General features: G+C 38.6%; 2 protein-coding genes and 3 non-coding genes across 11 annotated transcripts in view; 3 read left to right on the top strand and 2 right to left on the bottom strand.

Moving 5' to 3' along the window:
- The window catches only part of LOC137491103 (uncharacterized), a 1183352-nt gene that overhangs the window by 848887 nt on the left and 306882 nt on the right, over window positions 1–27583 (bottom strand). The window lies entirely within an intron of this gene.
- trnae-uuc (transfer RNA glutamic acid (anticodon UUC)) lies at window positions 5797–5868 on the top strand. Its single transcript has one exon. It is a non-coding gene; the product is annotated as a tRNA-Glu (tRNA).
- On the top strand, window positions 5957–6043 carry trnay-gua (transfer RNA tyrosine (anticodon GUA)). The gene is given in 2 exon segments: window positions 5957–5993; window positions 6008–6043. It is a non-coding gene; the product is annotated as a tRNA-Tyr (tRNA).
- trnar-acg (transfer RNA arginine (anticodon ACG)) lies at window positions 6483–6556 on the top strand. Its single transcript has one exon. It is a non-coding gene; the product is annotated as a tRNA-Arg (tRNA).
- Window positions 11267–27583, bottom strand: part of LOC137489733 (uncharacterized) — a 281585-nt gene continuing 265268 nt past the window's right edge. Inside the window, exons 2-5 of one of the 6 annotated variants that reach the window (XM_073948560.1) lie at window positions 26514–26591; window positions 26311–26363; window positions 24358–24504; window positions 11267–13669 (exon numbers count right to left, since the gene is read on the bottom strand). In XM_073948560.1, coding sequence (XP_073804661.1) covers window positions 12447–13669; window positions 24358–24442 — 1308 coding nt within the window. In that variant the 5' untranslated portion in view covers window positions 24443–24504; window positions 26311–26363; window positions 26514–26591 and the 3' untranslated portion in view covers window positions 11267–12446. Of the gene's footprint in view, window positions 13670–24357; window positions 24505–24770; window positions 24970–26310; window positions 26389–26513; window positions 27434–27583 lie in introns of those variants that run through there. The other 5 variants (XM_073948557.1, XM_073948559.1, XM_073948556.1 and 2 more) reach the window with 5 other exon arrangements.

Genomic DNA, 27583 nt, shown 5'->3' with positions numbered 1-27583 from the left:
TCCAACTAGATTAAGCAAAAAATCCCAGCATTCTAAAATGTATAACAAATAATCTGATGGGTGTTTTGAGCTGAAACTTTACAGACACATTCAACGAAGTACTATTTTACTCACAGTAATGAGGACTATTTACCAACGTGTGTGTAATAAGTGTCTTACTGAAGCTTTAATTTATTAAACAGTATAATGTCATTCCATTCTAAGTTTACATCACTTTATATAAGAAATGGAGTACTAGTTTTAATCAGCTAATTTGTGGCTATAGTTTCTTGCTCAGACTTATCTGATTTAATTTTGTTAATTACTCTCATAAGTAGAAGAGAAGTTATTTTCTTTCTGTTCATTGTTTTATTCATTTTACATTTTTATTGCTTTGTTAATTTTTAACAGGATAAAGTGTCCAAACGCAGAGAAAAACTATATATAAGTCAAGACTAGTTAGAAGAACTAAAACGTGTAGTAGTAATGAATACTTTTTACATGAAGGAGACCTATTTTACCTCCTTTTCTGTAAAGTTTCAGCTCTAAACACTCATTAGATTATTTGTTATACCTTTTAGAATGTTGAGATTTTGCTTTAAACACTTAGTCTTAGTGGATTAAAAAAGTTTTTTTAACTGTCTTAAAATGTTTAGAGTAAAGGTTTTGATCAACTCCAAAAAATGAATATATGTGCGTCTGTGAGAAAGTGGAAACGAAGGAGAAATGTATCAATAGGCTCGTTTGACTTGGCCAAAATCTGCGCAGAATCGATCACCGGTGATCACCGCAAGATGCATGCCGGTTAGAAATGTGTCCGCCTTGCCTTCGCCTCGCTCTGATGTCACGCTGACGTGCGCCAAAAAACTCTCGCGATCGCGAGGCGGGTACCTCGGATAGAGCAGTCGACCGCAGTTGCTCTCAAAAGACTGCGTTACCAAAAGCATGATGGGAAACGACTGGCTGACGACACAACTTAATGCTGATTGGATGAGACTGACACATTACACTTTATTATTTTGTTTTACTAAGGTTTATAACTGGATTTGTTGAATACCTTTTTTGTATTTTCGTTGATAATTAAAAAAAAAAGTCATAAAGAGCATTAAATATGGTTATTTATTTAGATTTACACGCAAACAAAAACAAAACACATCTATGTAAAACATAACGTGACCTATCCAATATAACTAAATGTTATTAATAAATCATTAGGATGTGCATGTGCTGTATTCTATTTCTCTCTCAGTTTTAAGTCCTGTTTGTTGTCATTTTCACTTTTTGTATGTTTGTGTGAATTTTGTATTGTAATTTTTATGCAGCATTATTCCATTAAAGTCAATCCAATACACACATATATTCAGAAATACAAAGGTAATCAGACTGTTTTGTCATTATGCCTCATCTTTGTGTGGTTTCATATGAGAAGTGAAAAGGGCCCAGCAAACAATGAGTTGGCGGACCGTCGGCGTTTTTTGGTCGGCACAAATTCAGCGGCTTGATATGGGCGGACCGCCGTCGGCTTACCAGCGGCAAGCCGCCCATTCTAAAAGTTATGTCGGCCCACCGGCGTTTTTTTGGGTGGCACGCCACCAGCGGATTACCGTGGGTGGATCGCCGTCTAGACACCAGTGGCTAACCGATGGCCCACCCGGTGATGTTTTTAATGTTGTTGGCTGTTCTGTACCTGATATAAGTACTTTTGTTTAACACTTTTTACATTTTAAACGAATGAGGCACTAAATAAAAATATAGTTATTAATAAAAGCAAAGTTTAGTAAATAAAACTACAAGAGGTTTTAAATATAACAGGTTATTATTAAAACAAAACAAAATTAAGTTTAAAATCAAGATTTAATATTAAATGTCATTATTTAATATGTTTATGAATTGTTTAAATGTTTATGTAAATGCTGCGTGACTTTAAAGTGTCCATTAAAGTGTCCGAGCCAATGACTGTAAAAAATATGGACGACGCGACAGCCCTTTTTCCCATTGAACACCTTGAGGGCAAAACGCCTGCTTGACGGGCACAAACTGTCGCAAAAGACTGCTGAAATTGGAGCCAGACATGCGCAGAAGGACTGTCTGATGGAGCCAGAGGAGGAGCCGCGAAAATGAGCAGAGTCGAGCTTCCAATCAAACGCGTTATGTAAAATCAACTACGCCCCCCGAACTTCTCAGCATGCGTTTGCTGTCATATCAACACAAATGGATGTAATAACGTTAACAAATATGAGGGTTTTATATATTCAATCGCGCCAGCTCCAGGCCGCATCGCATAACTTACTCGCGGCGTCGCGGGCTGATTCCGGCTCGCATGCGGCAGCGCCTGCTCGCTCGGCCGCCGCATCTGGCTCGATTGACTCGGGCTGGAATTGGGTAGTGAGTCCAGGCATCCGGAGTAGGTCCAGCAGAGGTAACATTAGTCAGTCTGAGCTCTAAGAGATAAGTCTCCGGCAGGCGAGAATCTAGCCGGAACTGTGTTTTGCTATCTGGGTGGCTAGGCGTGTATCAGCAAACTAATAAAGCCCGAAAAAAGCCCTGAACTTAGCAAATAAACAGTGTTCCACCAGATCATGTATGTCAGAAACTATAGTTTACTGCTGAACTCATTTTGTCATGGTAAAATAACACAGAAATCGAATAATAACATTTCAGTCTACTTCAGTCTCCTGCCGAAGCTCAGACGCCGCGCTTTGAGAAACTGTCAATCACAGCTGTCAATCACGATGACACGCCCAGCATTAAATTACTGCTAAAAACAAACTGTTTACAAAAATGAAGATCTGCACCTATTTCAGCACAATAACCAGTGCCTTAATCGACCAGAACTATCTTTCGGGACATTTTATTGCAAGTGTAATATTTTTTTTTATTTGGGCTCAAGTCTCCTTCATTAACACGGAGGAGGCGGGCTTTATGACTTGTACTGCAGCCAGCCCCCAGGGGGCGATCTAACGGCCGAAACCTTCACTCAAACGTAGGCTTGCGGCACACTTGGTCTATACCAAAAACATATACAATGTTGCTAGATCAAACTGTGGGCTGGCCCACTCGAAACAGAAGTTCACTTTGGGCCCATAGCAAGTCCACACAAAGTGTAGTGTATATAGCCACAATGGGCGAAGTATAGGTATACTATCTGAGTCAGAAGTATGTCCTATGAGCATGCTCTGTGGGCATTTAGTAATTAACAAAATAGTAAGGTCCCACTAATACTAAGTTGAGTCCAGGCACAAAATGTGCCAATAAGGTCCCAGTAAAGCACTTTTATGCAGGGCCATTGTGGCTTTAACACAAAACAAAAAAACTTCTACTATGTAGCAAAATAGCACAATATCACTTCAAATGCATAGTTACATATTTTGAAAGCATAAAGTAAAATCAGTAATAAATGAAGCATCTAAAAATATAAAGACAAAATGGACTATTTTTCAAAGGTTTGGGGACAAAACTGCTTTAGTTTATAAAAATGCAGATATAAAAGTAACCTTGTAAATAATTATTCCTTTTTAATATGTTAGCTTTTCCATTTGAATATGATAAATATAATTTATTCCAATGATGTTAAAGCTGCATTTGAGGCATTTGTGTCCTACATAAAATATTTTGAGACAAAACAACAAATCATATAAAAATATACTTAGTTAAAAGAAAAACAAAGTAAGATTTTCATGTGTGTATGTTCTCTACCATTTGTACCTTAAAGGGTCACGAAACTCCAAAACACATTTTTTGAGCTGTTGATAGTCGTATATGTGTCCCACACTGCTAAAAACACTATTAGGACACAAATATTTCACTAAAAAGTGTAAATTGGTTGTTTTTGCGTTATTTCAAGCAAATTTGTACTTCCGGTTTGAAACTAATTTTTGAAGCTGCGTCTTAACCATGAGATAATAGCGTGTATTCCAGTGTGCAGACTGGATGTCTGTGCCAGAGTGTGTCTTATTACGTCTTACAGTGCGGCTTGAAGGATATCTTTTGCATTCAGAGCTGCTTTCGTGAAGAGATCATCGCCAACACTGCTTAAAGTTTACCATGGAGGTGAAAAGGAAGCTCCCTGACAAGGAATTGAACCCGGGCCACAGCAGTAAGAGCGCTAAGTCCTAACCACAAGACCACCAGGGAAGGCCTGGCTAAAGGTTGCCCTCTAGCCTAGCTGTGGGCCTCCACCCAGGTGTGCTGCAGCTGCTCTGACAAAAATAACTCTAACGTTTGCAACCTCCTCCTAGAGAAGAGAAAGTCTCAGAGCCTGGTTCAAAGTTCTTCTACGGAGGGACTGTCACATGCTCTGTGTAAAAGCATCCTATCGACACCACAACTTGCCATGACAACAAAGCACAGCATGCGTTGAAGGAACTCCATGTTTACCGGGCCATGTGCTCTTTCCAAACAGCATGCTAATGAGCACTCCTTGCACAGTGGCGCAATGGATAACGTGTCTGACAACGGACCAGAAGAGTCTGGATTCGACTTTTGGCTGGCTCGTTCAGGATTTATTGCATTGCTCTCAGTCAGTGCACTGCAGTTGCAGTTTGCCCCTGCCAGAGTTGCTTGGTTCTACTTTGGAGTGGATCAAGTTTCTGGGGCTGCCAGCACAGAGCCTGTGGGGTGCTCCCATGGGTTCAAAGTCTGCCCCAACTGCTCTCATGTCTTGGTCCCGTACATCCCTCAGGATTCCAGAAGAAACCAGTACAGCCACTCTCCTGGGAAGACAGCAGTGACAGCTTGTAGACCAAAATGTTTGCTGTGAGGCTAAGGCGTTCTACTGCAGCACAGATACACATTCGAAAAGCAGACAATATTCAAAAACAAAGTGCCAACCTAAAACAAGATTGCAGTCAAAATGACCACCTCAGACAAGTGTGAGCAATGTTTCGGTCTCTGCTATATGTCTGCAAATATGCCACACAGTGCAGACGCTCATACTAATGAAAAGGAAGTTACCTGACTGAGAAAGGTATAAATAGAAATCGGAGCCTGCTCCAAATGGCCTGGTCAGCTCCAAGCGGGTGAGACTTGAGCTCCAAGTGGGCTGTACAAACCTCCTGGAGTTTTCATTCATTTAATGTCTGGTACAAGACACTGTGTCCAACCAGTTATGTTTGAATGTCAAACCTACCCCAATCCTTAAACCAACCTCACAGTTTCCTGCTGTGTTTTATCAACCTCCCAACCTACCCCAACTCTTAACCCAACCTCACAGTAACAAACCTCCATGTGGGTTTCATTGATTCAATGTCTCGTACATGGCACAGAATACAACCTATCGCAGTTTATTAAAATTACACCTACCCCAGCCCTAGGCCCAACCTCACGGTAACCTGCTGTTTTAATCAATTTTACTCCTACCCCAACCCTAAACACAACCTCAGAGTAAGCAGTTTATATATATATTTTTTTATTTTTATGAATGTCTACTACAGCTCTCCTCTTGGAGAGGAGAGAGTCTCCGACCCTGGATCTCAGGTCTTCTATGGAGGGACTGTCAGGAATCCTGTAAGAGCATCCCATCCACACAACCTCTTGCCATAAAAACAAAGCAGAATGTGTGGTGAAGGAACTCCGGGTTGACAGAGCCTTGTCCTTGCTCCAAGCAATGTGCTAACAAGGTGCTGAACAGAGTGACGGTGGCACAAAGGTAAGCGCTTATGACTACGGATCAGAAGATTCTCGGTTACGGAAACCAAGAAACTGTGTATGAGAGAGTGCGTAAGTGTATGAGTGGCACTTGTGCAAGCGGAGCAGGGACGTGCCAGCGATCAGAATGAACTGGAGTTTGTGCCAAGACTGGCTTTCCAAAGTGGCAGTTCCCATATGGTCTAGCGGTTAGAATTCCTGGTTTTCACCCAGGCGGCCCGGGTTCGACTCCCGGTATGGGAATGCTTGAGTGCTTTTGCTTCTGTCCTTTTTGGCCAGCGGTCGGATTGCAGCCACCTTATAGGATGTGGTTGTGGAGCTCCCCTGTAAGCCTTCGATAGCTCAGTTGGTAGAGCGGAGGACTGTAGGTGGGATGATGGCAATCCTTAGGTCGCTGGTTCGACTCCGGCTCGAAGGACATCTTTTGCGCCCAGAGCCGCTTTCTTGCCTTCGCCAAGTGAGTTCACCACTGCTCAAAGTTCAGCATGGAGGTGAAAAGGAAGTTCCCTGACCGGGAATCGAACCCGGGCCGCGAATCCTAACCACTAGACCACCAGGGAAGGTCTGGCTGAAGGTTGCCCTCAAGTCTAGCTGTGGGCCTCCACCCAGGTGTGCTGCAGCTGCTCTGACAAAAATAACTCTAACGTTTGCAACCTCCTCCTGGGGAAGAGAAAGTCTCAGAGCCTGGATCACAGTTCTTCTTGGGAGGGACTGTCACATGCTCGGTGTAAGAGCATCCTATCGACACCACAACTTGCCATGACGACAAAGCACAGCATGCGTTGAAGGAACTCCATGTTCACCGAGCCGTGTCCTCTTTCCAATCAGCATGCTACTGAGCACTGCTGACGCGGACTGGGCCAGTGGCGCAATGGATAACGCGTCTGACTACGGATCAGAAGATTCTAGGATTCGACTCCTGGCTGGCTCGTTCAGGAATTTTTTGCGTTGCTCTCAGTGCAGTGCGGTCGCGGTTTGCCCCTGCCGGAGTTGTTCGGTTCTACTCTGGAGTGAATCGAGTTTCTGGGGCCGCCAGCACAGAGCCTGTGGGGTGCTCTCCTGGGTTCAAAGGCTGCCCCAACTGCTCTCATGTCTTGGTCCCGTACATCCCTCAGGACTTCCAGAAGAAACCAGTACAGCCACTCTCCTGGGAAGACGGCAGTAACAGCTTGTAGACCAAAATGTTTGCTGTGAGGCTAAGGCATTCTACTGCAGCACAGATACGCATTCGAAAAGCAGACGATATTCAAAAACAAAGTGCCAACCTAAAACAAGATTGCAGTCAAAATGACAAGTGTGAGCAATGTTTTAGTCTCTGTTATATGTCAGCAAATATGCCACACAGTGCAGACTGGGCCAGTGGCGCATACTGGCACCTGTAAGTCGTGGTTATTCTAGGCTACACCGGCCAATCACGTTCCGAGTTGGAACCAAGATTTTTTTTTAATTCATGGTTACGCTGGCCAACCACGTCCCGAGCTGGAACCAAGATTCACCCTATTCTTGGTTAAGGCAACCAATCATGTTCCGAGTTACAATGAACGCTATGGCCAATCAGAGCCCTTATACCATTCAAGATTTGTACTGTAATAACAGAATTCGTTGCAGATTAATTCGGACAACAATTGCAAACTAAGTATTTTTATAACAAGTTGGTTTAAATGAATATCCATTACAGTAACATTAATTACTACAACACGATTATTATATGATTGTTATAGATGTTGTATAACGTTATTTGGTAAGATTAACTTAGCCGACCAAGCACTCTTTAAAGTTTTACTACAAACATTTTAATGCAGTTATTATACATTACAACACTTTATATTATTATTTACTATCATAGTTACAATAATGCCCGTGCATTATTCTAACACATCAATGAATCACTCACTTATAATAAATATAAGGCTCATTTCATCAGTCACTGATTATAAACAAATATTATAATAACGCTCACATATGACTACATCACTAATCATAAACTAATCTAATAAATCAATCACAAAGCAAAAAAAACAATATGGATCACGCATGAATGCATCACTAATAATAAACCAATAATAGAATAATGCTCACACATTAATTCATCACTAATAATAAAGCGATAATATAAGGGTCACACATTAATGCATCTTCAATAATAAACCAATAATATAATAATGCACACGCATTAATTCATCCCTAATTATAATCCAGTAACAAAGTTAACATTAATAATCTTCTTTAATTTTCTATTTCACAGACATAGATTAAATTACTAATAGACTAAAATAAGTAACTTCAACTTTTAAAGTAATATTTTGATATATTGAATATGTATGAATACAGTTGTGCCTTGTCTACTAAAGAAAGAAAATTGATTGATTTATGTTTAATACAAGCAAGGCGTTGTATTGCTTTATGCTGGAAAAAAGTTAATCGCCCCTCCATTGGATTTTGGTTGAGAAACCTTATAACATGCTTGGCTCTTGAAAAGCTCACATATATAATAAGGAAAAAATCCACTGAATTTTGTGACATCTGGGAATTGTTTTTGAACTTTGTAAAAAACAGAGATATTGAAGAAGCTTCGGAAGTCTGAAGTTGTGGGATGTTAGTTGGTGCTTGATTTTATTTTTATTTATTTATTTATTATATTTTTATGTGTATATGTACATGTGTAATTTATTATTTTATTGTTTTTATTTTATTTTATTTATTTATTTATTTTCCCTAAGCCTGTCTAGGGTCATTTTTGGGTAATGTAAAATCTTGAAAAAACTCAATAAAGACATGTTATACAAAAGTAATAGTTTGAATGCACTGCTTTTACATGTAGTCAAACAGTAGTTTTCAAAATGTAGAAAATATTTTTTTTTTGTAAATGAAAATGTTGTCTTCAAAAAAAATTACGTTACATGTACATTATTACATTACAAAAGAGATAAAATAAAATTTGAATTATTCACTGTCTCAACTGGGACAAACATTGTTATTAATGATGTAATTATTTTATTGATGGCAGCCTGAATCTGACAGATAGAGGCAACAAAAGTAAAGGAAGCTAACAAAGGAAAGTCATACAGAAAACTGTTCCCAGAGGCAGTACTGGACAAGACCAAAGAAACTTAAATGAGCACCATGGAGATGTGATTAACAGAAAACATCTGCTGGGATTCTTTGAAATCCAGTTTGGTGTATTTTGTGGCCAAACATAAAGGTGGGTGGCTGAAAATGCGAGCTGGAACCGAGGAATCATCAGGATGAAAAGAGAGGTATAGCTGGGTATCATCAGCATAGCAGTGGTAGGAAAATCCATGTTTCTGGATGACTGGTCCTAAAGATGTTGTGTAGATGGAGAAGAGAAGTGGCCCAAGAACAGAGCCTTGAGATACCCCACTGTTTAGATGCTGTAGGTTGGACACCTCTCCCCTCCAAGACACCCTGAATGACCTGTCAGAGAGGTAAGATCTGAACCATAGTATAAAAGTGCCCGCAATGCCCAGTGACTCGAGCGTAGATACCAGGATCTGGTGGTTGACAGTGTCAAAAGCAGCTGACAAATCCAGCAAGATGAGGACTGATGATTTAGAGTCTGCTTTAGCCAGTCTGAGATCCTCCACGACCGAGAGCAGGGCAGTCTCAATTGAATGGCCTTTCTTAAAGCCAGATTGCCAGCTTAACTAGACTAAAAGCTTACCTCTTGGAAATGTAGCAAGCTAAGCTAAAAACTCCTTGACAAAAGCAGTGTAGCTAACAATATTCATATTTAAATTGAAGCAACTTAAATCCAAATCAAGCATATCTTAGTGATTAATAAAACTGTCAATGAAAAATGATTCAGTTCAGTTATTTACTGTAAATATTATGTTATACCAAACAGAAACAAATTATGTTATATAACAGCAAAAACTAAAAATCCAATAAAACCAGGTGTTACACAAATAAAATACTATAGTTATTTATAGTAAAGGGAAATACTCTGTAATAAGCATTATATTGTATATATTTTTACAACTTTTCATTAATGAATTACACCCTAATCTAATCTCTCTGTCATCTTTTAATCAAGCAAGTTTCTCGTGTCAGCCCAATGATTGTTTGGCTACATCACCAACCAGAGCAAGAGGTGGCAGTAACGCATCAAAAACTTTGTTATCGACCACCGTAAAACAGGAAGAAGAAAATGTCATTCTTCTAATGTAGAAACTTCTTTGTTATTGATCGGTAAAGCTGTTTCAGTAACCGAAGAGGCCTCCGGTGCACAGAACTGCACAATAGGTGGTTGGCGCTGACAAGCAGTAATACACACGGTGTGTTTGGCAACCCCCCATATGGGAGTCCAGGGCTGTAACATCCACTGTCTCTAACGTTAGCTTAAAATATTTCCGGCATCAACAGCAGTAGGCGTTGCGGTCATTTCCTGGCACAGGCTTAACCCAAACTCAATTCGGATTCCTTGGCCACAGCGACACTTTCCCATTTTAGCCGACAAACTGGGCTAGTGACTATCTTGTTCTGTACCTCACCTCAAGTAACCATATGACGGGTGCGCACAGTTTCGCGATTTCTGCTATAACGTGGAGGTAGAGGTGCACTCAACGTTACGCTGCATTAATTTTAAAATAGCCTACATTAGTAACAGTTCATTTTGTTACGGTATGAACTTAATCCTAGGAAAGGCAAAAAAATGCATAAAATTAAGACCTTTGTAACAAAATTCAAGACGTTGTATACCAAATTCAAGGCTATAAGGCCTTAATTTGAGATTATCAAATTTAAGACTTTTTCAATGCTTTTAAGACCCCACGGGTACTCTGGACATGGACCTTCAGCATGCAGTGGGACAGTTTGCTGCTGAGTGTGACATGGCAGAGAAAGAAACAGCACCTCTAAGTCAGAAACCATAATGCTTGAATGGAAAACAGTGGCCACCTCCAGTTTGGCAGAGAGTCCTTACCCCAAATAGAGTGTCTGATTTTTTTTGCCATGAGGAATGTAATATGAGATTAAAAGATGGATCAGTGCAGCGGCAGCAGTAATAATAATAATAATTCCTTACATTTATAAAACGCTTTTCTGGGCACTCAAAGCGCTTTACACAATGGGGGGGTTCTCCTCCACCACTTCACCAGTGTGTAGCATCCACCTGGATGACACAACGGCAGCCATTTTGCGCCAGCCCACACATGATGAAGCCAATTGAATATGGCCATGACCCCTACTCTTTTTTTACATTTTTAACAACCACACGTTAACATCTTAAGACGGTGCTCACTGAGCAGTATAGCGTCCCCGTCACTCAAACACACAGACCAAAGGTTGGGCGCCCCCTGCTGGCCTCACTAACACTACTTCCGGCAGCAACCTAGCTTTCCCATGTGGTCTCCCATTCAGGTACTGACCGGGCACAGCCCTGTTTAGCTTCAGTGGGCGGCCATGTGAGAGTTGCAGAGAGCTAGCTGCCGGCTGGTAATGGAGTTAATGTGATTGTCTGTTGTGGTGAAGGAGCTGAGACGAAAGGTAATCTAAGTACCTACTGTCACCCATGGTCATGACTGAAAGGACAAGATCTCGGATACAACCGGACACATTTTACAAAGTGTTTTGACCCGCTTGTTTGAGTCGCAGCACAAAAGAAAGATGAGCCAACAAAATAACCTGAATTCAAATTATTTATTATAAAATGTAACTCATAGAACAATCAATCAATGCAACCAACAAATGTTTAGGGATACTAATGAAGATAAAGAACTTAGGATATAAATCACAACAACACTTTAACTACATGATATAAGTAACGCAAAACAAAACCATAAGGTTAAAGAATCAATGAGATGGCAGGTCTTGACATGAGGACTCCTGAGTAGCCACAGGTCCTGGGGTAGCTAGCACAACAACTTTTATATACCCATTGATGAGCAATGCAGGCATCCAATCACGATTTACCACATACTCCAACCTGGATTTCTCATTCAGGGAATCAGACAGATAACATCATCCAACACAACACTAGCTACATGAACACACTGGAGAGTGGATAACAGATGAGATTTCAAGCCGCAGAGGTGCTGTTATCCAGATGTTTATGAAACTGTTCTTCTCTCAGCCGCCATCATTGTGTTTACATAAATGCAAGGAGCGCGACACATTTACAACCCCATCTACTGCAGTGTAGGATTGTTGGAAAACAGTATACCTATTATACTGTTATTTATAGCCTGTTCAAACATTATTCAGACATGAAACATCCTGTGCACATGAGATAATGTTTTGCTGCATTCATGTCATGTGTGCAACTTTTTGTCCATGTGTTTCTTAAGCTGCGCCGAATGAGTGAAACTCTGTAGACACTGACCAGATCTGTACGGTCTCACTGAGTAGATGTGAATGGTTTCCCTCCAGTGTGGGTCTTCATGTGTTTAATAAAAGTCTGAGGAGCTGCTGAAACTCATCCCACATCAAAGCTGCGGTCACATTAGAATTTGAGCATGCGAAATTCTGTTGAACAGCGCTGTGAAAAGGAGCTGGATTAAACAAGATGATCAGACATTTAAAAAGCAAACGATTGGTCTATATTTTACTAACTGTCCAGAGAGGTCATGTTTTGATCTTCGATAGGTCTCACACAGTCAAGTTATGCAATTTTGCAGGTCAGAATTCATCGAGCTTGAACTCTGCAAGGCAATGAACTGCAAGACTTGAGGCACGAACTTGCATTTCCGGTCTGACGCATTCACGTGCGTATGAATGGAAGTCTATGGCAAGAAAAGTCCAGTGTGACCGCAGCTTAAGTGCAAGTGAATGGTTTCTCTCCAGTGTGGATCCTCATGTGATAATTAGGGATTTTGATTGGCTGAAATTCTTCCCACACTGAGGGCATGTGAATGGTTTCTCTTCATGTGTTGATTAAGGTGTGATGAGCGGGTAAAACTCTTTCCACACAGAGTGCATGTGAATGGTCTCTCTCCAGTGTGGATCCTCATGTGGTAATTAAGGGATGTTGATAGGCTGAAACTCTTCCCACACTGAGTGCAAGAGAATGGTTTCTCTCCAGTGTGGATCCTCATGTGTCTAATAAGGGAGGATGAGCAGTTAAAACTCTTCCCACACTGAGTGCATTGGAATGGTTTCTCTCCAGTGTGGATCCTCATGTGGTGATTAAGGGATGATGATTGGCTGAAACTCTTCCCACACTGAGTGCATGTTAATGGTTTCTCTCCAGTGTGGATCATCATGTGTTGATTAAGGTGTGATGAGCAGGTAAAACTCTTCGCACACTGAGTGCATGTGAATGATTTCTCTTCATTGTGGATCCTCATGTGTTGATTAAGGTATGATGAGCGGGTAAAACTCTTTCCACACTGAGTGCATGTGAATGGTCTCTCTTCAGTGTGGATCCTCATGTGGTAATTAAGGGATGTTGATAGGCTGAAACTCTTCCTACACTGAGTGCATGTGAATGGTTTCTCTCCAGTGTGGATCCTCATGTGTTGATTAAGGGAGAATGAGCGGTAAAAACTCTTCCTACACTGAGTGCATTGGAATGGTTTCTCTCCAGTGTGGATTCTCATGTGTTGATTAAGGGATGATGATTGGCTGAAACTCTTCCCACACTGGGTGCAAGTGAATGGTTTCTCTCCAGTGTGGATCATCATGTGTTGATTAAGGTGTGATAAGCAGGTAAAACTCTTCCCACACTGAGTGCATGCAAATGGTTTCTCTCCAGTGTGGATCCTCATGTGTCGATTAAGGGAGAATGAGCAGTAAAAACTCTTCCTACACTGAGTGCATGTGAATGGTTTCTCTCCAGTGTGGATCATCATGTGTTGATTAAGGTGTGATGATTGGCTAAAACTCTTCCCACACTGAGTGCATGTGAATGGTTTCTCTCCAGTGTGGATGATCATGTGAATCTTAAGTTTGCTTTTGTTTGCTAAACTCTTTCCACACTGAGTACAGGTGAAACGATTCTTTTTTCTCCTTTTCAAAAAATGATTTTTTTCCTCAATTTTGACATGATGTTCCTCCTCTTTACTCCCCTCATTATCTTCAATGCGATCTGAAAGAAATAAATAAAACATTAGTTTTCATTAAGTCTTAAAAACTCTCATCAAAAGCTCAAAAGTGAAAAGACACAGGAAACATTGGCTACACACACTGTAATTTTAATGCACATTAAATGTAAAATAATCAGATCATATGTTGTTTGGTCCATTAATGTGTACACATTTAAGCAGATACAATTCAATTCATCTTTATTTATCTAGAGCATTTACAACATAAATTGTGTCAAAGCCACTTAACATTAAAGTTATAGTAAATTGAAACAGTTTCAGTCCAGTTTTCAGTTTCTTACATAATGGATCATAAAAGTTATTTTGATAATATTGATAAGACAGATTTAAAAGCTGTAAACGACCTATTTTTATTTGTATTGTAACAGTGGTGGTTTTGGATAAATAAGTTTTGTTTAAGTCTTTCAAAGAAAGAAAAAAAAACACAAAACAAATGAACTTTCAAAAACTGCTCCCAGCGGGATTAGAAGTTGGGCCGTCAGCATAGTAGTTGACTGCTTTATCGCTAGTCCATGTAAGAAGTGAAATCCATGGCTTTTCCAGACCCTTTCATCCTACTCCCAGTGGACCTCGAACAAAAAAGTATAGGTTATTTATAACCTATGGGCGCCAAACAAGTTTATCTTGTCAAGGATAGCCACAGCAAGCATTAATTTCCACCATTTCATAATCAAAAATAAAAATAAAATAAATTAAAAATTCTCTTTAAATAAGAACTCACACACACATGTACATTGGCTCAACAGTTATATATTTAACAATAAAAAATAAAAAATACAACATCACTGCGGAATCACCCCATTTGTAAAGGTTTCTAAACAAAATCAACCATCCTTGTACAACAAACAATAAAAGAAACAAACTAAAATCAAAACGGTTCAAAAATAAATTATAGCTAGTGTAAAGGGGGAATGATGGAATGAGTAATGAACAAAAAGCCTGTTTTATGGGGTTGCAACGTGTGTAAAGATTTTCAGTGTGGGTGTATGAATGAATACAATGAACTGACCCGGGCTATTAGCATCGATTGGTACCACCCCTTGATAAGTTTCATTTTGGGAGGCTCCTTCCTACCAGACTGACTTTTTCGTTGGCTTCAGGAAAGGATTCGTCTTCCCACTTACTCCACCGAGGATCCAAGAGACTGCTTGCACAAAATGACCACTGTAAAGTTTGCCGGGCACACTGCGTCCATTCTGCCACAGTCTTTTTTTTTCTTCACACGCCAAGAACCAACAGCTCTTCAACCTCGCACATTTCCTTTCTCCATTCTCTGGCACAACAAACACACAAACCCAAAAGAAACAAAATTCTTCTTCTCACTTTTCCATTTCCTCCCTCTTTAATCTTCTTTTCCCTACCTGAACTTCCGTTTTCTTCGACTTGACCCTGGAAGTTTTTGGAAGGGCAGGTTTGACTAGCTTCCCCTATTGGAGCTTAGAAGAAAAAATTTGGGGGAGGCATAGTCTTGCCACACTCTCCCCCTTGAAAAAAAAACAAAAAAAACAACCCCTGGTTGTTTAAAAAAGGGATGTCAGAAACCAAGAAACTCCTCTTAATCTAGTGGTTAGAGCAAAATGGCCTTAAGTTTTTCTTTCTCCTGATTCTCCAGTTCTTCAGCTGTTGGAAAGCAAGGCTTAAGATTACAAACATTTACGGTTCAAACATCCTCTCCAGTGTTTTCCAGTGCAACACGATAGCTCAGAGGTCCTAACTGTTGAATTATCCTGTAGGGTCCTTTCCATTTTTTTGTAAGCTTCGCAGTAAAATTATGCAATAAACTTGACTGAGGAAAGTTACCCTGACACTGTCTTTTTCTTTATAGGATGCCTCTCATCCTGTTTTATTGTAACTGCGGAGTTGTCTTGCCATAGCTTTTTTTCTGAACTCACTTGCTTTCATTTTCAAATTTGACAGTTGTTCTGCAACGTCGTAGGCCGGAGAATCGGTGTAAATTGTGTCCATGCAGTAACTTATCTACAGGACCTTGGAGTTTCCTCTCGAGTAGAAGCTCTGCTAGAGTCATGCCGATGGTTTCTTGGACTGCAGAATTTATGGCAAAGCGAAGTTCTGGTAAGTATTGGTCCCATTTTTATGGTTATCTTCTACATACGCAGAAATCATTTGTTTTAGGGTTCTGTTCAGTCGTTTTGTGAGATTGGTCTGGGGGTGGTAGGCTATTTGATTTTTGTCATTTTCTGTTTGATTTTCCATTTTTAAACTTCAGAGAAAACTGCTGATGTGAACTGTGTGCCTCGGTCAGATAGAATGGAATCTGGTACTCCCCAACAAGTAAGTATTTCTTCTCTGAAGAATTTGGCTTCTGTCTGGGCAGTGGCCTCTCGCATGGGAAATAATTCCAGTGTTTCCTCTAGGATTGCACAGTAGAATGTCTGTCTGCTAGGTTCTGAAATATCTTGATTATATCTGGGTCTTTGTGTTGCTCTTCCCAGATTTCTGCAATGGAGATGGGTCAAAGTACGGTCACTTGAAAGGTGCAGAAGGGCATCCAGCTGGTTTGATGACAGACTCACTGTGCTTTTGATGAAGGGTTTACGAACCCAGTCGTACTGGTTCCAATTATGCTGCTCAGAAAAATACCTATTGAAATGTGCAGACAGAGATTGCAGATGGAGAGTGATTTCCGTTTTAGTAGTATCCCAGTTAAACACATTTTCTGTGATAAATTCATCCAAGGTCAGGAACATGTTTAGATTTAGTAGGTTTGAACACGGCCTTGAAGGGACAAATTAAGCGAATTAAGCCTATCAAATATGTCAGACAGGTATGTAAGATCTGTGAGCTACTTAGCGTCAGTAAAATAACTTGTAAAGGAAGATCCACAATCAATCCTCAGTTCGTAATGCAATGAAAAAATACGATGCAGGACTTTGCCTGTGGAGAGCCATCTAACCTCCTTGTGCAAAAGCAACGACTCATATTCGGACCCCATTTCTATGCACAACAAGGCAAACAGTCTTGATTTAGTGGGCAGTGGTGTAGCGGACGGGCTCGCAGTGATTAGGGGGCCCCGCGTCGTCGCGATTTTCAATAAACTGTTGGGAACAACTGTGGTCGGAACCAAAGTTCACACGTCTGTGTTCTCTGAACACCTCTCAAGCGGTGGACTACTTCATTCTGATTGCTTGCCGCCAATGTTGCCAACTTAGCGACTTTGTCACTAGATTTAGCGACTTTTCAGACCCCCCTAGCGACAAATCTAGCGACTTTTTTGTGTGTTATTGGAGATTTTTTTAGACTGTCATTTTTCCATACCGTACCGTCCCTACTCTTCTCAACGAGCTGCGTGTGATGCCGCCGGCCCCTCCCCCGCCTCACAGCACTGACAGGCGGCCCAGTCAGTCCTCGTACAGCAGCCTCTCCCACCTGCAGCCCGAGAGCAGATCACCCCTCTGCGTACCGACGACAAATGATTTAGCACAGGCAGTGTGAAGGTATTTCCCTTGTACAGTCAAACCGATCTACTTCTACTTTATTTTAACAATTTATTTGGACCGTTTATTCTTTTCTTGTTCACAATCACAGATATTTTAGTGACAATTTCTGAACTTGTCTGAGTTTAATACATATGAGAGATTGCTGCACATTCACTAACGTTACACATCTATAATGTTATACTGTATTCAAACAGCAATAAATTTAGTTAAATAAACATGCTTATATAAAGTGTAGTGCAATAGTGCTGTTAAACAGAAACGGTAGAACGTGATGACGTCAATGATATGCAAATTGACATATGACGTATCCCCCCCCCATCATCAGGGGGCCCCGTCAGCGATCCCTGCAGGGGGGCCTCCGCATTTTGCGCTACGCCACTGTTAGTGGGACAAGTCTTTATGAAATTCACAATCTGTATTGCTGTTTGAAGCACTGCGTTCAAGTCTGCAGGAAGTGTTTTTGCTGCGAGGACCTCTCTGCGAATCGTACAGTGGGTGAAACAAACATGCGGAGCTACTTTATGAACCAAAGCAGCGAGTCCCTTATTTTTTCCTAACATGGATCCCGCTCCATCAGTGCACACACCGACACAATTGTCCCAACAAAGACCAAGTTCATTCAGTTGACCGCTGAGTTTTTCTAAAATATCTTTTCCTGTAAACGTCTTTTCATTGATGAGCAAAATAGTAGATCCACAAGCAATTTTCTCTCATGACTGTAGCGGACGAATACAAGTAGTTGAGATGAGTTTGATATGTCTGTCGACTCAACTAATTGTAATAAAAAAGAAATCCCATTCTTTATTTTTTTTAATCAGCTGACATTTGACGTCGCATGCCATATCAGTTATACGCCGGCTTATGGTGTTGTCTGGTAGTGGAATTTGTTCAATGTAACTTGCATACTTCTCTCTAAACAGTTTTACAGATGGCCTTTGCAGCTGGAGATATGAGGCTCTCTGGAAATTTATGTGGCTATTTGGCCTTGGCAACTAAATGTGCCACCTCATTTGAAGCAGTAAGCGATTTTACTTGCAGCGTGGTTTGACTGGTCATCGTTTGTTTTTGTCCTCTTAATGCTGATTCTTTACATCGAAAAAAGTCGACTGGCTTATCTTTTAACATCGGATGCTTCTTCTGTAAGTGACGCACCAGTTTCACAGGTTTTAAACTGTCATTTGCAAGGACCTCTGAACACACAACACATTGTGGACATGGTTCGTTATAAATCGTATTGTATGTACTGTTCATCATACTTCCGTTGCTTTGATGCACACAGGCCTTTGGTTTTTGTAATAAGCGTTAAACCTCTCTGTGTGGAGATCCCCGTTGACGCGGAGGGTTGGTCATCCGTTTGCTTTAATGCTTCAGAAGGGCACTCGTCATCTTTTTTGTCAGACGGTTAACCGGTGTTAACTTCACCGTCATTAATTTTAAAAAGCCACAGGTCCATTTTTTGTATATGTTTTACGTGATCGCATTAACTACAAAAGGTGCCTCGTGCCTGATAGTTAGCTGCGGGACTAATCAGATTGACTCTTGTGAACATAAAAAAAACGTCATAATTTACTCGAGTGCACACCTCAGTTTCTCGATCCCCCCTTAACAGGCGCTGGCGCCCCACAGTTTAAAAACCCCTGGCCTATAGTAGGGCTAAACATTCCTTCCCTGTAGCTAAGTAATTAACCTCCAGTTTGGTCAGTGTTCGACTTCCATAGACAATAAATTCCTCCTGTCCTTGCGCCTTGTGTTGTGTCAACACTGCACCTAATCCTGAATCACTGGCATCGGTGTAAACCTCAAAGGGGAGTTGGAGATCAGGATGTCCAAGGATGGGAGGTGAGGTGAGACAAGTCTTTAATTTCTTCAATGCTTGTTAAAATTGAGGTGTCCATTGAAAAATTCGCCCTTTTTTCTTTAATGAGTTCATAGGCTCTGCAATTTGAGAAAAGTTTGGCACGAACATATGGTACCACCCTGCCAATCCAAGGAATCTTTTAACGTCTTTGATGTTTTTTTGGAACCGGGTAGGATTTTATCGCTTCTACTTTAAGGGAATCAGCAGGAATGGCCTGGGTGTTCACCACATGTCAAAGAAATGATCATTTATGTTGGCAGAATTTACTTTTCTTCAGGTTAATGATCAGACCAGCTTTGTGTAACCAGGTGATGACACTTTGAAGATCTTTGAAGTGTTGGGTGACTGAGGGTGAGTATATGATGTCGTCATCAATATACACAAAACACATTTTTCCCAGCAACTCTGCTAGGACAGACTCCATTAATTGCTGGAATGTTGCTGGGGCATTTTAAAGTCCAAAGAGCATAACTTTAAAGTGGTATAGGCCCGAGGTAGCAATGAAGGCAGTCTTGGATTCCCTTTCAGGCTCCATAGTTACCTGCCAGTACCCACTGTTGAGACCAATGGTGGAGAAGATGACAGCACCAGAGAGGGATTCCAGTATCTCTGTGATGTTAGGTAGGGGTAGGCATCTCTTTCTGTGATAGCGTTCACTTTACGATAGTCCACACAGAACCTCATACTGCTATCTTTTTTGGGGACAAGGACAATGCGTGAGGCCCACGCTAAGTGTGTGGGTTCTATAAGGCCATTCATTAGCATTTCTTTGACTTGCTCTTTCACAATCTCTTGCTTCTCTGGTGTTAAACGGTATGGACATTGTCTGATCAGCACAGGGTAGTCAGTATACAAGCAGTGCTGTAGAACAGTTGTTCTTCCAAGCTGAGAGGTACATACTTGTGGATTCTGCAGAAGTAGATGATGTAACTGGCACTTTACTTCCAGATGCAGGTGAGACTGATCAACTAATGCTTTTATTAGTGTCTTGTCATCCCTATTATCTGATAACTGGAATAGACTTTGTGATGGGGGAATTGAGGTGAACAACGAAAGAGCTTGGCTTGAGTTTTTCTCTGCACTTTTTTTCTTCTGGTGGAGGTATGTTTTTTTCTGGAATGCTGGCCTGCCCAGGCTGAAAAGGATACACTTGGTTTCGGGTTGATGTGCAGGTTTTATTTCCACCAGCCACATTGATCTGTAGCCCACTGGTATATATATAATCCAATCCTAGGATCACTGAATAAGTGAGGGCTGTGGAAGGGAGGATAGCAAATGGAATAGGAAAAAGCATATTGTAAAGAATGACATTTGTTTTTGCCCATCCTAAAGGTATGGCGGTCTCACCATTAGCAAAGTAGAGGAGACCATGGGGCTATTGATAAAGAACATCAAGGGAAGCAAGTGCTGACCTCAAATGTTGGTGAAGTAGGGTATAGCTGGCTCCAGTGTCGATTATGGCTTTTCCAGACCAAGCCCCAATGTTGCTTGGTACAATTAGCTTTTGTGGTATGAACTCATGGGTAGGAGGATGACTTGGTTTTGCTGTAATAGTGGAGTTGAAGTTGTAACTGAGATGCTGTTGTGGGAAGGTGCAGGCCTTTGATGCTGTGTGGGTATATTTTATCTCCTTCAGCAGTGGTTCTCAATATACCAATTTAAAATATACCAGGATTTCGAAGAGATGATTTGACTGACATGAAAAGTGACCAATCACAGTCAACCTTGTCTAGTTTTGAATGAAACATAAGGGCGGGACAAAGACCTTTCTGTGTTACAGTGACAGAAAACAACTTAAAAACAAATGCATTATTGAAATAATGCTCTTTGGGTGCATAGGTTTTTACTGTAGAGATGTTATTCACAAGAGTAATTAAGCCGCGGACATCCTGCCATTTTGAAGATCTACTTACGTTTGGCTCTCTTCTCACCGAAGGAGTTTACTCGCCTCTAACATATCACTCTTCTGAAGCCTAGTTTAATACAATCTGAGAGCATACTCACACTATGTACAGTTGCTTTGAACCAGGCAAAAGCACGCTTGTCCCCCCTCCCGTCTCCTCTGACATCCCGCACTCACATAACATTCAGGCCAGGGCACGCTTACATCATCGATGATGCACTGTTCAGTAGAGAAGTGCTCTCGCTCAGCACAGTGGAGACTTCTCTAGTTATGTTGTTTTAGTCGTTTGGGATGCAGTGACACACAATCAAATATTTCGCCGAACAGATCCGCCACTTCTGACGCTCATAAACAGTCATAAAGTCCACGTGCTGCAGGAATTAGGAGGTTTGCTGAAGGCACAGCTGTGGTGCAGTGAGGAGTTTGCGTCTTTAATAAACTTCAACAGTTTGTGTTCATTGAACGGTAAGAATGATTAATAAATGCATATGAAATAGTCCTTTAAAAGGCACGTCTTGCTTTCAGTTTCTGGCTTAGGCGCGTTTTGCACTCAAACACAAGCGTACCATGCCAAAGCCCAAGTGAACTGTGCCTGAGCCCAATTCATCGCACTCACACTTCTCAAACGATCCGGGAAACGGGCCTGGACACAGTTCGTATAACATAGTGTGAGTAGGCGTATAACAGAGTGTCGGCGCGGGGCTGCAGGTATTGCGCAATTAATCATTTCTGCAAATGTCGCGGGTGCTTTATTTTAACACGAGAGTGCAGTCATGTACGTTAATCGCCAAAACTGGATATCCGAGCTCTTGAATAGGCTTTTTCAAATGAACTGCAAGTCCTCTCATGATCTCATCATCGCATGTGTGTGCTCAGACTATATACAATCGCGATCTCTTAGAAGTAGAAATTATTTATCTTTGCTCCTTGACTAAACTTACTCAAAAACTTTCAAGTATTTAGAATTAGATCAATGCATGACCGGTGACAATGCTAACGCACTAACTTGTCTGTATTGTGAAGTGAAACTTAGCCTACCATAACTTTTAGCAAAGGTGAAACTTTTTATTTCTTTACGGCAAAAGAATTATGCTAGAAATGTTTCTGGATGAGGTATTTATGTGATTTATACATAATAGGGGTATTCTGATCTGTCTTAAAGCATCACAAAATTGTACAGGCATTACAGGTCAAAGCAATCTGTTACATTTATCAAAATAAACATTATTAAAGCACTGCCTTGAGAAATGTTCAAGAGTAAAATAAAATATTGTATAGACAACAAGCAAATAAGAAAAACAGTGTAAAATATGTAAATAAAACCTCAAGTTTAAATCTTTTCATCATATACTTTAAACATTTAAAAGCTTGAAAGTATTGTTTAAAAATGGACAAAAAGTGTCTCTATGGCCTTAAAGTATGTGGTAGTTTTGCCAGTGCTATTAAAAATGATTCATTGTCGTGTACGGAAAAAAATAGACCATACTTTGTTAATGCAAATACCTATATGTAGCCTTGTGATTTAAACAATTAAACAATTTAAATAATTGTATAATTAATAATTTCATAATGAAAAACATATTTTTTTTCAAAAGTAATTAACTAGTACTCAAAGTAGTTTTTTAAAGAGTAAATTGTAAAATATTATTATAATTTACTAAAACTTGTATTATTTTAGCAGTGTATTATAACTTGAGTACAAATGTTCTGTTCTCTTTTCATCTGTGAAATAACATTAACAAATAAACAAAAAAATGCACAAGCACATTTAGTAAAGGTGTATTATATTATTAATAAATGATTAATTAATTGTTATATTATTATTAAATGGTTTTCATTTGTATAAATCAATAGACAGTTCATATGCAGTATTTTTATGAATTGCTGAAAAAACATTGCAGGTGTTCAACACATTGCATGTCAGTCTTGGCTTATTATATTAACGCTGTTTTTAGGATCTAAAAATGTATTCTTTAAAAAGCAAAAAGATTCCAATGGCGACACCTGCTGGTACGTGAAGAATATGGTCAATACTGACAAACTTTACACTCAAATGTTTGCACATCATCAGCATGCTGTAATCCATTTCCTAAGCAGCAAAAGTCTTTTTTAGACTAGTTTGTTGGCCAGTTGTAGTCAGTGCAATGCTAAACGTTATTGTTTCACTTTAATTTGTTTTGTCTCACATCGTCCCACAACAACAACATATAGTTTAGAATACCGCACAATGTTTTATAATAATTAATTATTTTGGTGTCCATTTCATTCAGCATATTTAAAATTAAGGGCATCCACGTTTTTTTGACATACTGTAAATCAGGGTTTCTACAGGTGTCACCAGGTTAAATGTAAGACTTTTTAAGATCATTATGAATGAAATTTTAGACTAAGGAATTTTTCAATTGGCCCAGATGAAAAAGATTTTTATTTGTCCAAACAAAAAATATTTTAATATAAAATATTTAATAATACAATAATAAATCAATAATAATAATAAAATTAAAATATTTTAGATATTTCTTAGCAAAAGATCTTAAATATTGTGTAAAAACAAGAGAGCTCTACTTGGATCCACACACTTTTTTTCCAAAACAAATTAACAAATGTTTTAAAAGTTTTAAAAACTATATTAAACTAAATCTATGCACAACAATCTGTCCAGGTCGATATCCTCAGCAGTCCTTATCATTATGATAAACAGAGTTAAAATGTGTTGTTGGTGATTGAATGGGTTTTGGCCAGATTGGGTAACAAAACATGAACAAAGGAAAATTAAGACTTGTTTAAAAAAGATTTAAGACATACAGCACAATATTTCAGTAAATTTAAGTTTTTTTTAAGGCCTAAATTTTTGATTTTGGAATTTAAGACATTTTAATACCCAGCGGAAACCCTGTTTAAACACAATAGCCCTGGTAATTAGTTATTATAATAATGTAGGTCAAACTAAGATAATATCTGTGAGAACTAGTAACAACTACAAAAACAAGTTTAAACCCATAAAGAAGTTGATAAAAAAAGGGAATTGTGATCAATGTGACATATGCAAATGGAAAGTACTAAGCCAACATTATCACCGTAATGGCAGATCTCTTCTATGAGAATACTGTAGGTCAAATATTGTCAGCTCAATTAAACCTTTTTAATTTTTTGTTTTTATTTATTTTATATAGCGCCAGTGCTCAAGGACACTTAACAAACAAAGAGAACAAGAAAAGCAATAACCTTAAGAAGGTAGTGAAAATAGGAGACGAATAATACATAACAAGTATGACATAAATAAGAACAAGTGATGAAACTCATTCTGTCTTTCAATGAGTGCTTATGTGCATTTAGGAGAACTAGGCAGCACACTCAGGGCTGCAAGATGGATTTAATTTAGTATTCTTCTTATTAAAATATATCTGAATGAGGATCAAATGACTAAGTTGGTCTTTAAGAATGAAAACCAACCTGTTTGTTCCTGCAGATCTTCCTGTTTGACTGTGAATGTTTCTTCAATCTTCACATCTTCACTCTCCTCTTTAATAAACAACATCTTTATAACAGTGTGGAGATCAGTCACTTCAGCAGTTTGTCTCTGCGTTTGGACACTTTATCCTGTTTAAAAAAATAAAAACATTAAAAACGTCCTGATTAAAATAAATAAAACAATGAACAGAATCAAAATAACTTCTCTTCATTACTTGCTTTAACAGTTTCATATGAGAGTCATTAACAAAAATAAATCAGGTAAGTCTGAGCAAGACACAATGAGCTGATTAAAACTAGTACTCCATTTCTTATATATAGTGATTTGTCCTTAGAATGGAATGACATTATGCTTTTTAATAAATTAAACCTTAATTAAAACACTTATTACTCACATTTCAGTTGCTTTATTCAAACAATAGCCCTAATTACTGTGAGTAAATAGTACTTCGTTGTAAAAAGGGTCAAAATAATGCCAACAGCAGGTTCATAATATAGCATCGGATGAAAACCCTGAAACTTTATTCAATCGCTTTATATTTATGTAAAGGTTTTAAAAACAAACCTTTCTCCAGCTGAATCAAGCGCAAGAGCGGCGCAACCTAATGACGTCACACGCCACGCCAAAATAAAAGTCTTTTGTTTTTTGCCACTTACTGTTGCAGTCATGACTTGTTCAAACATTTCTCTCCCTAGTTTTCTACTTGCTCTCTCTCTCTCTCTCTCTCTCTCTCTTACACACACACGCACACACAATCACACAGATGTTCAGTATTTGAAGTTGATCAAAACATTTAATCTAAACATTTTAAAACAACTTAAAGAGGTCATTATCACTAAGTGCCTTTGAGACATCAAAATAAAACAAATAAATAAAGTTTAAGACTTTTTAATTTAACCACATAGTTGTTGTATTATTTAGACATTAGACTGTAAAAAATGAATGTTGGTCAAGCTCCTGCACTTTTTACAATTAATCTACTAACAGAAAAACAGCAAACAAACCTCAAATTGTGTCATCACTGTCAAGGACAAATTTAAAGTATATCTTCATTTCAGTGTGATTAATAAATGTGTATTTTCAGAAAGGTCATGTGTCCCTTTACAAACCCAACTTTATAGATTATTTTTAAAAAAAAAAACCATTCGTAATAATGAAATATTGGACAAAACATTAATTTTCAGATAAAATATGCAATCGTTGCACATAATTTTTAAAATAAAAATCCAAGATTTAAAATATTTAGTCAAACTTTCAAACATTATTAACTGGCCCTTATTGGTTAATTAAGACATCATACAAGATGTTTTGCTGAGGTTACAAATAATTTGTTCATTTTCATAAAATAAAATTTGTGTGACATTCAGCAACTGTGAGACGGCATTCTTACTACTTGTTTTAATGTTTTTTGTGGCAGTTTATCAATACTGCCTAGAATACAGGATACAGCAGTAATTCTATTAATATTAAACATTGTTCATGTATTTTTCCTTTTTAATTTAACAACTGCATGTGTAAACTTGCTGTTGTTAAAAAGTAAAAAAATTATCAAACTTTTTATTATATATTTCACAACATTTAATACATACAGTGCACGTCTAATATTATAAGCAAACAGTATAAAACAAAGTATAGATTTTATTACACACACACACACACACACACACACACATATATATATATATATATATATATATATATATATATATATATATATATATATATATATATATATATATATATATATATATCAGAGCTTGACACAATTGAAGCTTCAGGCATAAAATCTACAGTGAGTAATTATGTAGCCTACTTTATTTTAATTCTTTAATAATCTATCATATACTAAAATTACATACAATTAAATGAATTTAGAGAGACAGGGAAAGCTGGTTTGAGTTAACAGAAGTCAGAGTTAGTCTCCGAATACTTACTTAAATTATGAGAAGAGAAAGAAGAAGAGGTCCTGTAGTTGTGACATTACTCGCTGTAAAATGTCATTTCAATAACAGCTGTACAAAATAATACAAAGTAATTTTTCATAAACATGATCTATTTTCCACACTATGGACATACTGTGTTTTGAATAACATAACTGCATTTAACATAATAGTAAATAGAGTAGAATTCTCCTTACCTCATCTAATTCTTCTTTCCACAGATCAGGAATATAGCAACACTGTGATCTGAGGTGACTTTAACAACCATAAACATTCTGAAAGACAAGTTACACGAGTAATTTGAAAGCAACAGTGAGTGGCTAAATAATAGAGTTTATGCAACTTACACATAATTAAAATCCAGAAATTATCAATACAAGATTACCTCAATGTAAAAATAGTAGATAGCAGATCTTTTTATTGATATTAATATTATTTAGGCATTATAACATCAATTTATATACTTTAACTTGGTGATAGATGGGAATAGATCACCCAAACTAACAATTCTATCCTTTAGCCTCATCCTTTACTTGTTCCAAACATATTTAGCTCTTTTTTCTGCTGAACAATAAAGAGGATATATTGAATAAAGCTGGAAAACTGTAACTCTATCTGCCTTTCTCATCTTTATCCCATTTCTCTTGCCATAATCTATTAACACCTTCTTTAATTATTGTCTTGATTTTTGATTTGCTAAGAGGAACTTGTATTTCTATTTGATTTGATTATCCTTGCAATCTGTCATTGACAACAATATTAGACAGTTTTATTCACTAGTAAAATCAGACATTTGTCATTATCAGATTATATTCAACAATATATAGGCTAGAGTAGTTATACTGACACTGTAAAGATTTATTTTCATGCACAACTCTGTTTCTATGAAAGAAAAAAAAAACATATCAAATGCTTGTTGTAATCATAACTCTAAAACGAGATATGATCCTTTAAATGAAGTGCACACTTTCGGTTTTATTTTGACTGCTAAGTGCTTCTTCATACTTCTGCTAAGTGCTTCTTCATACTTCAATCTTAGAAATGCTGAGTTAAGATCGTCAAGAGGGTCGAATCGAGATCGCAATCTTTTTACCATTAATTGTGCATCTCTAATCCCTAATCATAACTTCTGTACAGCAGTCCCACAAATTTCTGACACTCGATGACACTGGAATACCCTGTCAGAAAAGTCTAGTGGCTGTCAATGAGCTTTTTACAGTGTCTGCTATAATGTTAATGCTCTTTTTGTGTGTTTACATTGATGAGT

The sequence above is a fragment of the Danio rerio genome, chromosome 4 (assembly GCF_049306965.1).
Source record: "Danio rerio strain Tuebingen ecotype United States chromosome 4, GRCz12tu, whole genome shotgun sequence".
Taxonomy (NCBI): domain Eukaryota; kingdom Metazoa; phylum Chordata; class Actinopteri; order Cypriniformes; family Danionidae; genus Danio; species Danio rerio.
The sequence above is the reverse complement of the archived record's forward strand: the minus strand, read 5'-3'. Positions and strand labels throughout refer to the sequence as shown.